Raw genomic sequence first — 14,180 nt, forward strand, 5'->3', positions numbered from 1 at the left:
GGGGTTAAAAGATCAGATTTTCATAAAATACAAAATTAATCTTTGAAAACAGTGTGAGTAAAGTATGTGGCTTGCGCTATAATGAAGAACGATTATTTGCGTTTCTAAATAGTGATATGGTTTTGTGCATCATTTAACAATTTTCTTACCAGTTTTTTTTTAATGAGATCGGTTAGAATTTGAATGGAGCAACTTACCCCGATATAGAGCCGGTTGTTCCGTCGTTTCAATTTCTAACTTATCCGTTTAAACTTTAATCTCGGTTCACATTCGCTAAAAGAATGCATTGCAGTTCGTCGATTGAACATCATTCATCGTCATTGAGACAAATTAAAACAAAGCTAGTTAAAGACGCTTTGTACACCATCGACGAATTTTTTTTGTAACAAATATGTAGCAATGTTAAATAAATACAATAAATTGTAAATGTATAAATAGTAATTGGAAATGCAGGATAAATTATACTTAAACTGGAAAAGTATGCCCATGCTCAGGGCCGGCGACTGCTTGAGACCAGGGACACCCTTAAGTCAACGGAATTCCCTATAATTTTACTATTCAAGAGGCAGCAGATAATCATCAGATAGTAATTTGATAATTATTAATAAAAAAGTACAAATACATTCCTTTTTATTATAAGCGAATTCGTATTCGTTGCAAACTAGCGAGTTTTTATGTTTCTGGTTTGCGTCTTTTTTGCAGTAGTAGGTTTTATTTATTTTGGTATGATAGTTATAAGAAGCGCGAAAACAATATTGAGCTCCAGGGCTGGCATTCTATTAATTCAGGCTCACAGTATTGCACCCAATATACGCGTGTGGGCTATTGTAACAAAACATTGATCATATTGGTGCGCGTGTGCTCATCGGCCTCATCGCCGTTAGCTAAGCAAATCGAGGGGTGGATACGGAAATGTGATAACATAGATCTAACGGACTAGAACTAATAAAGCTCAATAAAAATTTGTAAGCGGGGTCGTAGATTGGTGTATGGTTTGGCTTATGAGGATATCAATACTTAACTTCAAGTCATTGTTTATTTTAATGACGGAGGTAAAAAAAAAATCTTCTTTATGCCTGTGAAATGTGTGTGTGTGTGTGTGTGTGTGTGTGTGTGTGTGTGAACTTGATGGGTTAACATTAAGAAGGAAACAATGATAGTCGAGTGTAGTTTTTCAAACTCTGAAATTGTAAAAAGAGCAGGTACCAATAACAAGCTAGGCACATGGTCGACTTTAAGTTATTGAAAATTTACTAGGCCATACGGGAACTATGATAACTCAAACATAGGTGCTGGGTTGGCTATAAAATGTTTGATAAATCGTCGATACTTGTTACAATTTTGCGTAGACTTCAGTATCTTTGTAACAAGCAATTTCATTAGGAGACCACATTTATAACTCCTCAGCATTGTGTTGGAATGAATCGTGCAGAAGTGCACCATCGCGAATCCTCTAAACAATGGGTAATAGCGAACCAATGTAATACAATACAAATTCCTTACGAAAATCTATAGTTTTCCACACCAGTGTCTATTGCTCCTTTTTCATTGTTCTATGCAAATTACAGACTGCATTTGTTCAAGATATTGGACTGTATGTTAATTTGTTAAACGCATTGTGGATTTAAATTTGTAGGTAAGGTTTAGTGCTGCTGTAAAAGGCAATCTTCTGAATAGCTGTGTTAATTGTTCTCATAAACTGTTGTGTTTACGATTTTGTATCATCGATAATTGCATTACAATCTTAAATAAGCATCATGTACTGTGGCAATATAACTAATACTTTTCTTTGTATTGTGATTTATCAATTGATCTTCTCAAAAATGATTTTATATTGTAAATTAAATATAACGGTAGCTGAATAATAACTTACGCGTGTTTAAGCTATGAGATATTAGTGTGAAATGAATATCAAAATTACTGATATCGAAATGTATATTAATAACTGTTTTAACAGTTTAAATGTAACCCCCTATCTTGCAATTTGATCAGTAAACCCATTGCTATGATACCAAATTATTTCTTATCCTTAGTTAGTTGAAACTTTTTCGTTACCTATTAGGGCCGAAACAGATTGGTTGCATCTGTACTGCCTTATATCAGAGTCAGCGCCATTTCATTTAACTTTCAGTTTACTAGACATACCTAATATATGTATGTCCTGAATTAAGATTATGTTACGTGTTCATATTGCTAAGTTATAGAAATATGAAAGTGAGTGTATTAAGCGCTGGTGCATGGCCTAGCAGTAAGAGCGTGCGACGACCAATGAGTTTTTCGGAACTTATGTACGAAATATCATTTGATATTTACCAGTCGCTTTTAGGTGAAGGAAAACATCGTGAGGAAACCGGATTAATCCCAACAAGGCCTTGTTTACCCTCTGGGTCGGAAGGGCAGATGGCAGTCGCTTTCGTAAAAACTAGTGCCTACCCCAAATCTTGGGATTAGTTGTCAAGCGGACCCCAGGATCCCATGAGCCGTGGCGTGGCAAAATGCCGGGACAACGCGAGGAGGAGTGTATTAAGCATTTTAACAACAAAATACTTAAACTAACAAATTAGTTAAAGTCGAAGGGTCATAAAGCGAAATACGATAATGGGACGATGTAATTATGGAATGTAAAACCATAATTTGCTGCAGCTGTATTTAATTTGTTACCATAGATTACTTCTTTAAGCCTACTCCTGGGGGTATCTCATAAACAACTATAGGCTTCCAATGGATGGTTCAGCGCTGCACCGCTCGTTAAATATGTAAAAACGCGGCACGGCTCTGCCAATAAACTATTAAACGATGTATTAAAATATAGCCCTTAGTACATCACTAAGCACTCTCGTAAATACGCTATAAATATATATGGAAATGTAAATTGAACTAACAGGTAGATGCATCTGTGTAATATTATATATGTTTACATTACAAAACTGATAAGTTCGGTGTATGTTAAAGAAGGAGTCGAACTAACTAAATCATTCTTACATCCCAATCAATACCTACTTATTACAATTACAATTTTGAGAGAATAAATTCACAATAAACGTAGAAAGTTGTAAAAGTACTTATACGTATACTTATTAATTATACAAATAATTATTGTGGCAGTTAGTAGGTACGTATTAGGTTCGTAAACTATGTGCCGTGCAAGCAAATCGTAAACAATTTATATATCCTCCTGGCAATCTTCTACAGCCCAGTACTTATTCTATATTTCCTCACCAAGAAGCTAATAACCGCAGGTGACTTGTAAATTGTAAACATGTGTTTGCGAGGGTTCTTTATCGTTTTGTTTTGTTTCTCGCAATGGTTTTATTAACTTTGATATTAGTTCAGGTTTATCTTTCCTGTGTTAAAAGGTGTCTGCCCAATTAACGTTGCGTTTTTTTTTGCGCATTAAAAGAAAACGTTATAGCTTTATCTATAGTGCAAAAGGCGCGGTCGCACTCTGTAAGGTACATTGGTATCTTACGCACGTACATTATACAACTCATGCTCACCCAAACCCGTTATGAATATTGTTAGCATGTTTTCATACAACAACGGACTGCATAGATTAATAAAGTCGGTATATGTCATAGTAATAAGATAATACTTAGAACTAACAGACTAAAATTTCTATTTTAAACTTGCCAAGCCCTCAGGCTTTCCCACAAATTGACTACTACCAGTAAATTAATCGTAGCATCATCAATCCATCCTAATGTAGTCCCGGCTTTTTGCTACGGCTCATGGAAGCCTTCAGTCCGGTTGACAACTAATCCTAATTGATGTAGGCACTAATTTTCAGTAATTAACATAACAAAAAAATGCAGTTCAATGCTCGCTCTTTCATGGTACGAATCTGAGAGAAAACTCCTTTCGCATGTAAGCTGAGCCTTCAGTCATCTTTGTGTACCTATCCATTTGTAATTATAATAAATGATTAACAGAACTTCTAAAATCCATTGCTATGTCAAATAGTGCCTTTCCTAGGAACCTTACTCGTACGAGTTAATAGGATTATTATACGCTGCTTATATGGTAATTCTAATATTGTTAGCCGATTATTGTAATAATCACGGTTCTGTACACTCTGTATAGTTAATTGATATTGATTCCTCTTTCAGGCTTGCATAATTTCCTTTAACCTTATTCAGGTTATTTACGTACCACAGAAACATGCGGTTCTATGATTTTTGAAATTATTTTTCATAGAAATACAACTACTCTTATGTTTTACTAGTCTGTAACTAAATTTCAAATATTTTAATATAGAATAGAATAGAATATTTTTTATTAGTAGACACAAACAAAACACATTAAATTACATGATATAACAAAAACAAAGGAAGTATAAAGTGCCACGAAATGGCCTCATCTCAGCATGTTGCTGGTGGCTTCCAGCGCTGATCTTCCGATGAATATAATTCCATTTAAAAAGTAATCAGAATCCCTTTAACTTCCTGGGCGTGGATAGACTTACCTATATTCATAAAATGCGTTAACTTTTATGTCGTACTATCGCTAGGGGGTCCACAAACTTGTCGGATTAGCAATATGGTGCAAGTGGTTGTGGGTAGCGGTGGCTGAGCCAAAAGCGGTGGCGATTATACTGTAACCATTAGGCTATTTTGCCTTATACGGTACCTTAATATATTTGTCGTAATGTGTTACAGTCAACAATTTTGTTTCGTATGGTTTAACGTCTGCTACTATTTTCGTTGTCAGTATTTGCTTCTACTCTTAGAACGATTACTAACTTACAAAAGATTGCAAAAGTTTATTTAAAAAATCCACCAACTTATGCTGATAAGACAAGATTGTAATCTCACTAACTGTTATTTTGTCACAGCGACAATTCGTATTAAAGCCACGAGGGATCTATACAATTCCTTACCGTCTTCTCTACGACAGTGTCAATCGGTCGCATCGCTAAAGGCTAATTAAAAAAGTTGTGGCTTTCGGACGAAACTTAATCAAAAAGATATGTGCGGTCAGGGAGTTTTGTATATATGTATTAGTACCTGGGCGACCGAGCATTGCTCGGAACTATTTATTGTAATATGGTGGTGTATAGGTGATAATCTTATCTACATTTTTTTCCTACATTAAACTTGTCTAAAACAATAAAAATTAAAAAATTATATATAAACTTGAACATATAAAAAAAAAAAGTTAGTCACCGGGTGAGATTTGAACCCGTAGCACTCGTTTAGCAGTCCGCGTCTTAACCCGCTGGACCAGACGGACAGTGGCCGGCAACACGAAATTAGCCACCATATTCTGCGTCGAAAGAAAAACGCATGAAAACTCGAAAACACGCGTTTTCCCAAACATAAGACTAATCTAGATCGATTGTTTACCCCAAAAAACCCCCATATACCAAATTTCAGCAAAATCGTTAGAGCCGTTTCCGAGATCCCGGAAATATATATACATATATATATATACAAGAATTGCTCGTTTAAAGGTATAAGATATAGTATAGAATGTATTATATATTATAACTGTATATGTATATGACTATTTAAATATTTGTTTTATTTTATATCCCATTTATATATTGTAGGTTATAGGACTTATAGGTTTACCTATCTTTTAGGAAATTAAATATTTTCTTTCATGCCGTTTAGTACAGTTGTGATGTCTACCGTTTTCCAATTCTTCCTCAATTGCTCAAAAGTTAACTGGAAGAGATCCCTGAAAGGGATAAGTTCGCCTTTGTACAAATGATGTATGTTCTGTCCTGTTTTATATTTCTTTCTGTACAATAAAGTGTTTTACTACTACTACTACTACAACTCAATTGCTTTATTAGCTATCAAAGTAAGGATTTTTATAGCTAATCGTGGATGTTTTTACGAACAGTCCGCTGACGCTCAACGCTCGAGTTCATCATACATACGCTAAAACCTTTCGAATGCTAATGCGAAGCGTGACATATTAATGCTACATGGTGCCCCGCCATTACTCAGCATAATTGTAGAGCCTAATCTCATGTTCGAGGGGCAGGTAAGAGCCAAGCATCATTATGGTTTAGCGCGCGACTTGACCCTATAATAATGGTTACAAAATGAGAGATATTATTGTTGTAATATAATGACCATTTTTTAAATCTTTTAATATTTGCTAACAATTTTGAGTATAACCTATGAAATGTCTAGGAAATCAACGTAAACGGCCTTTTTAATACCATTCGTGGAGACAATTTGCTTTTTGGATTCAAAGCGCCATGACATACTAGTAGGTGTTACATTTACCATAACGTTATTACAATGTATATTAGGAAAAAGAGTTAAAATTAACCGATTTCTGAAGACCAAGCGTAGTACCTTAAGAGAACTTATAAGAATTATTGAGCAAACAAATACTTATGTAAACATATTTATAACTAATAAATACATACGAGCATAGTATAATAATGTACAAGTACTTATCAATGGTATGTACGTTATTTTATAATATACTTATAAGACAAGGTGGACGAAACGATATAAAACCAAGCAGGAGTTTTCCGTGATTAAGTAACAAACCTTCACCAGGCACTATTTCACGTAACTATTAGTATGGATTTATTGGAGACCCCTCCCACTCGGTGTTGACTTTGTATACATCTGTAGGCTTAGACAGTGGCTTAGACACGATCCTTCATGATTTAGGAGGACTTGCAACAAAGTAACGTGATATACATGATACAATAACTAACAACTTTCATTTTAGAAACTAATTAAATACTAAGCATGGTTTGTGTGACTGAAGTTATTAAATAATATGTGACCGTCCATAAGAAAAGGGTCCTTATGGCAGTTTCTAGTTACGGACATATTGACGTTTTTGCAAGTTTCGGCTCAGCTGAAAGGGTTGCCAATATTTTGCCGAAACCGAAACTACGGCTGATACATTATTTGTTGGCCGAAAATGGCGGAAACCGAAACCGACTACTACACTAGTTCGCTTCCGGGATAACTGAGTACTGTGTGAATCATTTCACAACGTTTATGCGAATTTCTCTTATGATCATTTGAATATAATTTGTATTAATCAAGATTTTGAGTAATCTTATGATAACACTTTTTCTTCAGTATTATGTTTTAATACAAGATTAGTAAATAAATAGTGTTAGGTAATATAGTGCTATAATGTAATTATCATTAATTTTTGGCTGTGATTGGTCATAAGGACCCTTTTGCCAAATGTATGGGAGTGAATTTGTGATTTTTATGAAACTCAAATCGTTTATAACTAGAAAAATAAAACTTGTAGAATAATAATAACGCTTTTGTGATACTTCTATAGACTGATTAAATATAATTTAGAAGTCACTGTACAAAAAATGTTATGTTATAGAGGAAGATAAAAAATATAAACATTTTGACATTTTAATAAAAAATAAAAAAATTGTAACCTTGTGGTTTTGTTTCTATCCTAAGATGTGAAATCCGATATGTCCAAATATATACTATGGTTCAAACTACAACATGTTTAAGAACAGTCCGATTTTTATTTATTTTATTTCGTTCTTATAAGCGACTTGCTCTAATCAAAGGCAGACTTTTCACGACCTGGAAGTCAAATTAAATAAAACTTAATTTCAAAGAATAACACCTTGAGATACATAATCAATCATTATCTATGTAACTTCCAATGGGAACATACTTAAAATTAGTTTCAAACTTCTTTTAACGATTTCTCAAAAGTGCAATTTTAACATGTGTAGGTTTGATGTTTTAATATATATATATATATATATATATATATATATATATATATATATTGTATATGGGACTTAGGGTCTTGATTCTTTTTGTATTAGATAGCTCATTTAACGTAGATTAGGGATTTATACTTAACTCAATACCTGCCATAAGGACCCTTTAGGCATGGGCCGCATATATATATATATATAACATATGTTTCAATACCTATCAGCCTATCATACAATTCATCACTAATAGAAAAATTGATTAAGCGATACAAAATATTTCGCCTAGTTCGTATCCGACGTCCAGTATTTAGTTTATGGAATTGTTATAGATAAATTCTTCCCAACCATCGAGGTAAAAAACTCATTTATTTTTGCGAAATGGACATTTGATTTACTTCCATTGCTAGTAATATGTACATAGCTTCAAGTTATTATCGATAGGTAATTCAACTGGGACTACTTTTTGCTGAGAACCACTTGAGCGACTTTTAACCGGTCAGTGTGGTTAGACTTCACTTGATTCCAAATGCTTCTTACGACAACCCAGATACAGAATAGTAAAAAGTTAAAACTTAACGCTTATTCGAGCATTGCCGTGCTAAGTATTCTGCCATTTGCATTAACGTTAGTCTTCGTGACATGGATTTTTAGGGTCACTACTGTGACCACAAAATATCCGAAGTATTACTGAGAGGCTAAGAATAACACAAGGCTGTCCAAATTGTTATTTTAAGTCAGGGATCTCTGTACTGGCCATAATCATACAATCCAGCCCGCGGGAAGGAAAACGGGAGGCCTGGCCGGGCTTTCGTGTCAAAAAGTAACCTCTGATAAAGTTACAAAGCATGTGGTCGGCTTCGCTAATCACATAAGCTTCTCGTCCTCTATTGAATTGACAACCTAACATGTAACTGAAATTCCTGTAAGCTTTCCACAACACACAACACCAACAAACACCTACAACAAACACCTACAACAAACAACTACAACAAAAACTTACAAGCATGAACAAAGTAATGAAATACAACTGGACTTTTACGTATAAACTACGGAAAACGTCGACCTTATAATACCTGCTTACTAACTATCCAACTCTGCCGAAGTTGACCTATTATTATTCTGCCATTTGGTCACAACATATAAAACGGATTTACTTAAAGCTACAATTGGATTGCGTCAAGGTTATTCCGACTGTAATAGGAATTAGTGGAAACGAATGTTGTCCCGCATTTTCCGTAATCTATTTGTAATCTTGTTATGAGAAATCCATACCTTTTGCATTGGTACGGATTGACATACCGACCAAGTTGAAAGCAGTATTTTTCTGTTTGATATCAGATTCACTATTACAATTGAGACACATGTATTTTTCTAGATCATTTATCCAATTGAATTTATTGTTGTTACAGTGAGATGGCGCGGTGGATCGCGCTGCTCCGGCATGGGCAATCACCGATTTGGCTTCTTATCTTCTGCTTATTCCATTTGACCAGAGCGACACCGGGTAAGATTATTTATATAATCAACTTATGTTAACACACTGCAGTATCTCTGTAGGTTACTTACTACACATATGTTTCACGCAAATATTTCGTTTTCATTCATTTGCAAATATCATATTTATATAGTACCTAGTACACATGTTATGGGTGAAGTGAGCAGCAAAGTAATCAGTCAAATATGGCTTGGAAATTTAATCATCATATTCTGAAAAGTACACAATATGATTGAAGTCTGAGCGGTGGTTACCACCTTAAACTTAGTACCACAAAGTACCGATACAAAAAGTAATTGAGGAATGTCCACTAATGATTAAAAACCCTGCTTACTATTTATAACATTCTATAAAGTCACCAAAACTAGAAAACAGCTATGCTTTCTAATTGGAACAAATACTTTTATGGTTGGTTTAGCCACTTGCCACCATTCATGGAGTTCGATAGACTTAAATCAATGGTCATTAGGTACATATGTACTAATTAACACAGTCTTTTAAGGTAGAAACCCTTTATTTTGACGTAATTTCGTAGTAGGCCTGCTGAGCGAACAAACAACCTCTTAATTAAAAGGTTCCCAGACACGCCTGTAGTAATACTGAATGCGTATTGTTATGTTAGACGTAAATAACATTACTAAACTGTAAGTTATGTTTTTATTAGGTATAACTAAGGAATGTGTAATTTTTTTGTATTTTTAGTAGTCTTAAAACAAAATCCGTGTTCTCTTTAACGAGAAGATTTAGTTCATTCTGTGATCTACGTGCCCTAAACTTACGATAATATTAAAGTTACATTCTTAATACCTATGGACAGTATTTCAAATGTTAACGTAGAAGTCTATGAATTTACGATGAAACCTGCCTGTAAGTTCCATTATTCATGTAACTTATAGTAAATTACTTCGTAACAATTACTTTACCATGCCTTACTTCCCGTAAGCGGGAAGCTTACATATATTATTTTAATGTTTATATAATCTTAATCTTGTTTTTAATCTTGGGATTAGTTGTCAAGCGGACCTCAGGCTCCCCTGAGCCGTGGCAAAATGCCGGGACAACGCGAGGAAGAAGAGAATGTTTATATAAATTTAACTACACCAGAGTGTGGTCTTAGAAAATGTTTTATCTTCAAAGCTTTCTAGAAAATTAATTGAAGTAATCTATCAAAATGCAATGAATATAGTATAACATTTAAACGTAGCCCTACATCCAATTATAAAGAAAAACTGCAAGAGGTTGGTTAATTTGTGTTTTACTATTAGTCTATATGAAATCGGTAATTCTTTCTGTAAATTATTCCGACGTCTTATCAAAACAACGTGATAAAATGATAATGCATTTTAAATTTATTGTATACTCGTATATTGTATTTCCTTACTTTATTTGACTTGTAAATAATGATTCTGAGGGTTTAGTTTCCTTTCAATACATGTTCTCATCTCCGAAAAAAGTTTTTAATTATACGACAGAAAAGTCAACTTATCCAGTCAGGTGACTCCGCCGGATAAAGCTAGTTTCTCTTAAAGGGCAACCAAGTCCAAACGCAGTAAAGCCTTAATTAGAGCTGTGTTCTAATGAACGATACTACGAAATTCACACAAAGGGGCTTATTCTGCTTCTGTCGTATGAGAACCGTAATAGGTAAGGTGCTTTTTAACAGAACTTTATGATTAGGATAGGTAACTAACATTTTTGGTTCTACGTATTTTGTATGTCATGCTCGCGTACCTACACTATCCTTTCGTCATTTGTTACAATAGCTAATTAATTTTAAAGCTTGAAAGGCTTTACAGGTAAACTTCAAAATCCGTTTTATAGCCTCCAGAATATTCCCACAGCTCTCCTGTCGATTGCATTATTTATGACCGTTTGTTATTTTAATGAAACCTAACCAATCTAACCATGCGTTTCTAGTTGTCTCCCACTTCCGTATTGCTTTAGTATTGTAAAGTAATTAGTGCTCTATGAATTATGTTCTATTGGGTACTTGCGATGATTGCTCGCGGTTATTGCATGTACCTTATAGGTTACAAACATTTGCCTTACACTGGAGTCTTCGGATCGTACGTGATTTACTCAAGGTGAGTATTTACATTAAATGATATTTTACATTTGGATATTTGTTTTAATAGGGTCTCAAAACAATCATAATGCCACAATTTCTAATTAACTGAGATGGTTAAACAGGTAGTTGTGCAGGGCTTTTCTATTGAAATATAAAATATGTATGTTAAACTGAAATAAATGTCATATACTAAGAAAAAGTGACCAAGGCCTCCAGTGCACCAGACTGGTATCGAACCAGCGTCCTCTGCTGTCGCGGCAGGTGCCTGAGCCACTCGGCCGCCGGAGTCAGGCCGGCATTGGTCGAATTTTTCTAAGTATATGCATTTCTTACTGAAGGCTTACGGCGCCCCCTAGCCATCTCTAAGGTAGAACAGTATGGTTCGACCTTCTAACTGGATCGACTCAGGTGATACCGAAATAGCGAGAGAGATGGCGCTGCCAATCTAAACTATTAGAAGTATTAGAACAAATTAAATTATTTTCAGAAAATATTTTTATTTGTTTTTATTTCAAGTAGAAACACTACTATATAAAATTATAAACTGAAATAAATGTCATATCGTAAGAAAAATATTATTAAAATATTATGTTATTTAAATATATGTATGTTTTCTGAATTTTTCTTCTGACTGTATGTTTGTTTTATATTTTATACGTAACCAATATAAAAATCGATGCTGATATACAATATACATATGTATTTATTAACCTATGTCTCTATTCTACAGGACCATGTGATGTCGAAACCGGCCAAGCCAGCATCATCGTGGATATAGAGGAGAGCAGGGGAAATCGTAAGTGATGAATTATTTATATATGTACTAGACTAGACTAGTTCTTCAATAAATGCTCTACTTTCTAGGTGCTTCAAAACTTACTTATTACAAAGTATTTATACATTGTATTGGTTAGCTAATTTAGGCCTTAATAATAATAAATTGTGATTTTTTTAAATGAGGCCTAAGTATTTTATCATAATTATTATCCTTTATTCATTTAACATGGGTTTGGGTTAGGTTATTTATAATATGATTCAGTATAAAAGTAAAATACTAAAACACAAAATAATACAAATCACATACATTATAAAAAACCCAACCTTAGGGTGCCGTCAGCAGCGGAGCAGGGCCCAACCTGCCGGTGGTCAGGGCCGCAGAGTGAGGAACCCACGTACTATGGCGCGCTGAGTCCAAGATTACCGCCTACCACATTCTTGGCATATTCTATATTAGTACCTATTTAGAAACATAAATTTAATATCTACGGAATGGGAGCAACCAACATCTTTGGATCAAAGTGCATCTTGTCGTGAGATTGTATAAAATGTGAATGTTATTTCTATTGATTCTCGATTACATGTCAGCTGGCTAGAAGTCGAAGACAAGAAGTGCGACAGCCTTTGTACTCGTTCATTAAACTGTCTTTTTGACGATTATGGGCTTTTACATGGTGTGACAAAAAGTATAGTGTATGTATCTTTTTACTTCGGTTCGTAATGTGAATGTCTTTCCATATAATTTTATTTTTGGAATAACAGAAGTGAACCAAAGCACGGTACCAGCGGAGCTACCAATAGTGGGTGAGCCAGGCGTAGACGTGGTGCTATCGACGGTGTTCCCCAAGGGCCCCACACTGTTCCAGCTGGACGGCAAGCGCCTGCAGCTGCTGCAGCCGCTTGACAGGGATGCCGATAACCTCTCGCATATGGTCTTCCAGGTATGTAGTCAAAGTATAACAAGAACATAACCAAAAATCTGTCCCAGCGGAGCTACCTGGGTGAACCGGGCGTGGACGTGGTGCTGTCGACGGTGTTCCCCGAGGGCCCCACACTGTTCCAGCAGGACGGCAAGCGCCTGCAGCTTCTGCAGCCGCTCGACAAAGATGCTGACAACCTTCCACATATGATCTTCCAGGTATCCTTCATCTTAGAGTGAAACGGCTATGAAACGATGGAAGACTACAGTAGCGGAAAGCTAAGATATATCACAATATACCTTAGCCTTCTCTTCGTTTCTGTACTGTCTTCAACCGTTTCATTTTAGTGCCGATTGTTCTATGGCTACAGTCGTGAGAAAAATAAAAATAAAAACATCGGCCAAGTGCGAGTCGGACTCGCACAGGAAGGGTTCCGTACCATTATCTATAAAAACGATCACCCATCCAAGTACTGACCCCTCCCGACGTTGCTTAACTTCGGTGATTGGATGAGAACCTCGAGATTGGAAGGAAATATTTATTTTATTCTGTTTTTAGTATTTGTTGTTATAGCGGTAACAAAAATACATAATCAGTAGAAATTTCAACTGGCTCACTATCACAGTTCATGAGATACAGCCTGATGACAGACGGACGGACGGACGGACAGCGGAGTCTCAGTAATAGGGTCCCGTTTGACCCTCTGGGTACGGAACCCTAATAAAAAATGCACGACGGTAATCTACTTATACAAAACTGCGATGTCCATTTTTTTCGGCCAGGTACTAGAAACTCTTAAGCTTTGTATCATCAACCACAACCCGTTATCCGACTTAAATACATTGTTTTCGTTTTTCGTAGTAACACAGTCAGTGTCTAATTTTAACACGTGTGAATGTAAAGTTAATTAACTTGAAAAATATAGTCATCGTAAATGAGGTCTACACAACCATAAATAGTATAAATACCTATAGCGATCCATCACCTATACAATAGCTTAATTGGGTTAAAAAATATTCATGCCTACAGAGAGCCGTAGGTGAATCTGCATATGTTGATGTCAATATAACCCATTAAGATGTTAATTAATGACCGTCGCCCATAGCTGCCATAGCTTAGAGAATGTAAAGAAAGTTCATTTAGGTTAGGTTATTCGCATTAACTTATTAGTACCTAGACTAGTTAAAATGTTTTTACCAAGCCGATACAATATTAACGTAGCAGACAAGCACTAAC

General features: G+C 35.2%; 1 protein-coding gene across 1 annotated transcript in view; it reads left to right on the forward strand.

The window, feature by feature from the left end:
• LOC133516146 (cadherin-99C) overlaps nt 1–14,180 on the forward strand; it is a 149,920-nt gene that overhangs the window by 111,805 nt on the left and 23,935 nt on the right. The window contains exons 4-6 of the mRNA XM_061848923.1: nt 9,094–9,188; nt 11,978–12,043; nt 12,787–12,965. Coding sequence (XP_061704907.1) covers nt 9,098–9,188; nt 11,978–12,043; nt 12,787–12,965 — 336 coding nt within the window. The 5' untranslated portion in view covers nt 9,094–9,097. The remainder of the gene's footprint in view (nt 1–9,093; nt 9,189–11,977; nt 12,044–12,786; nt 12,966–14,180) is intronic.

This window comes from Cydia pomonella, chromosome 3 (genome assembly GCF_033807575.1).
Source record: "Cydia pomonella isolate Wapato2018A chromosome 3, ilCydPomo1, whole genome shotgun sequence".
NCBI classification, from domain to species: domain Eukaryota; kingdom Metazoa; phylum Arthropoda; class Insecta; order Lepidoptera; family Tortricidae; genus Cydia; species Cydia pomonella.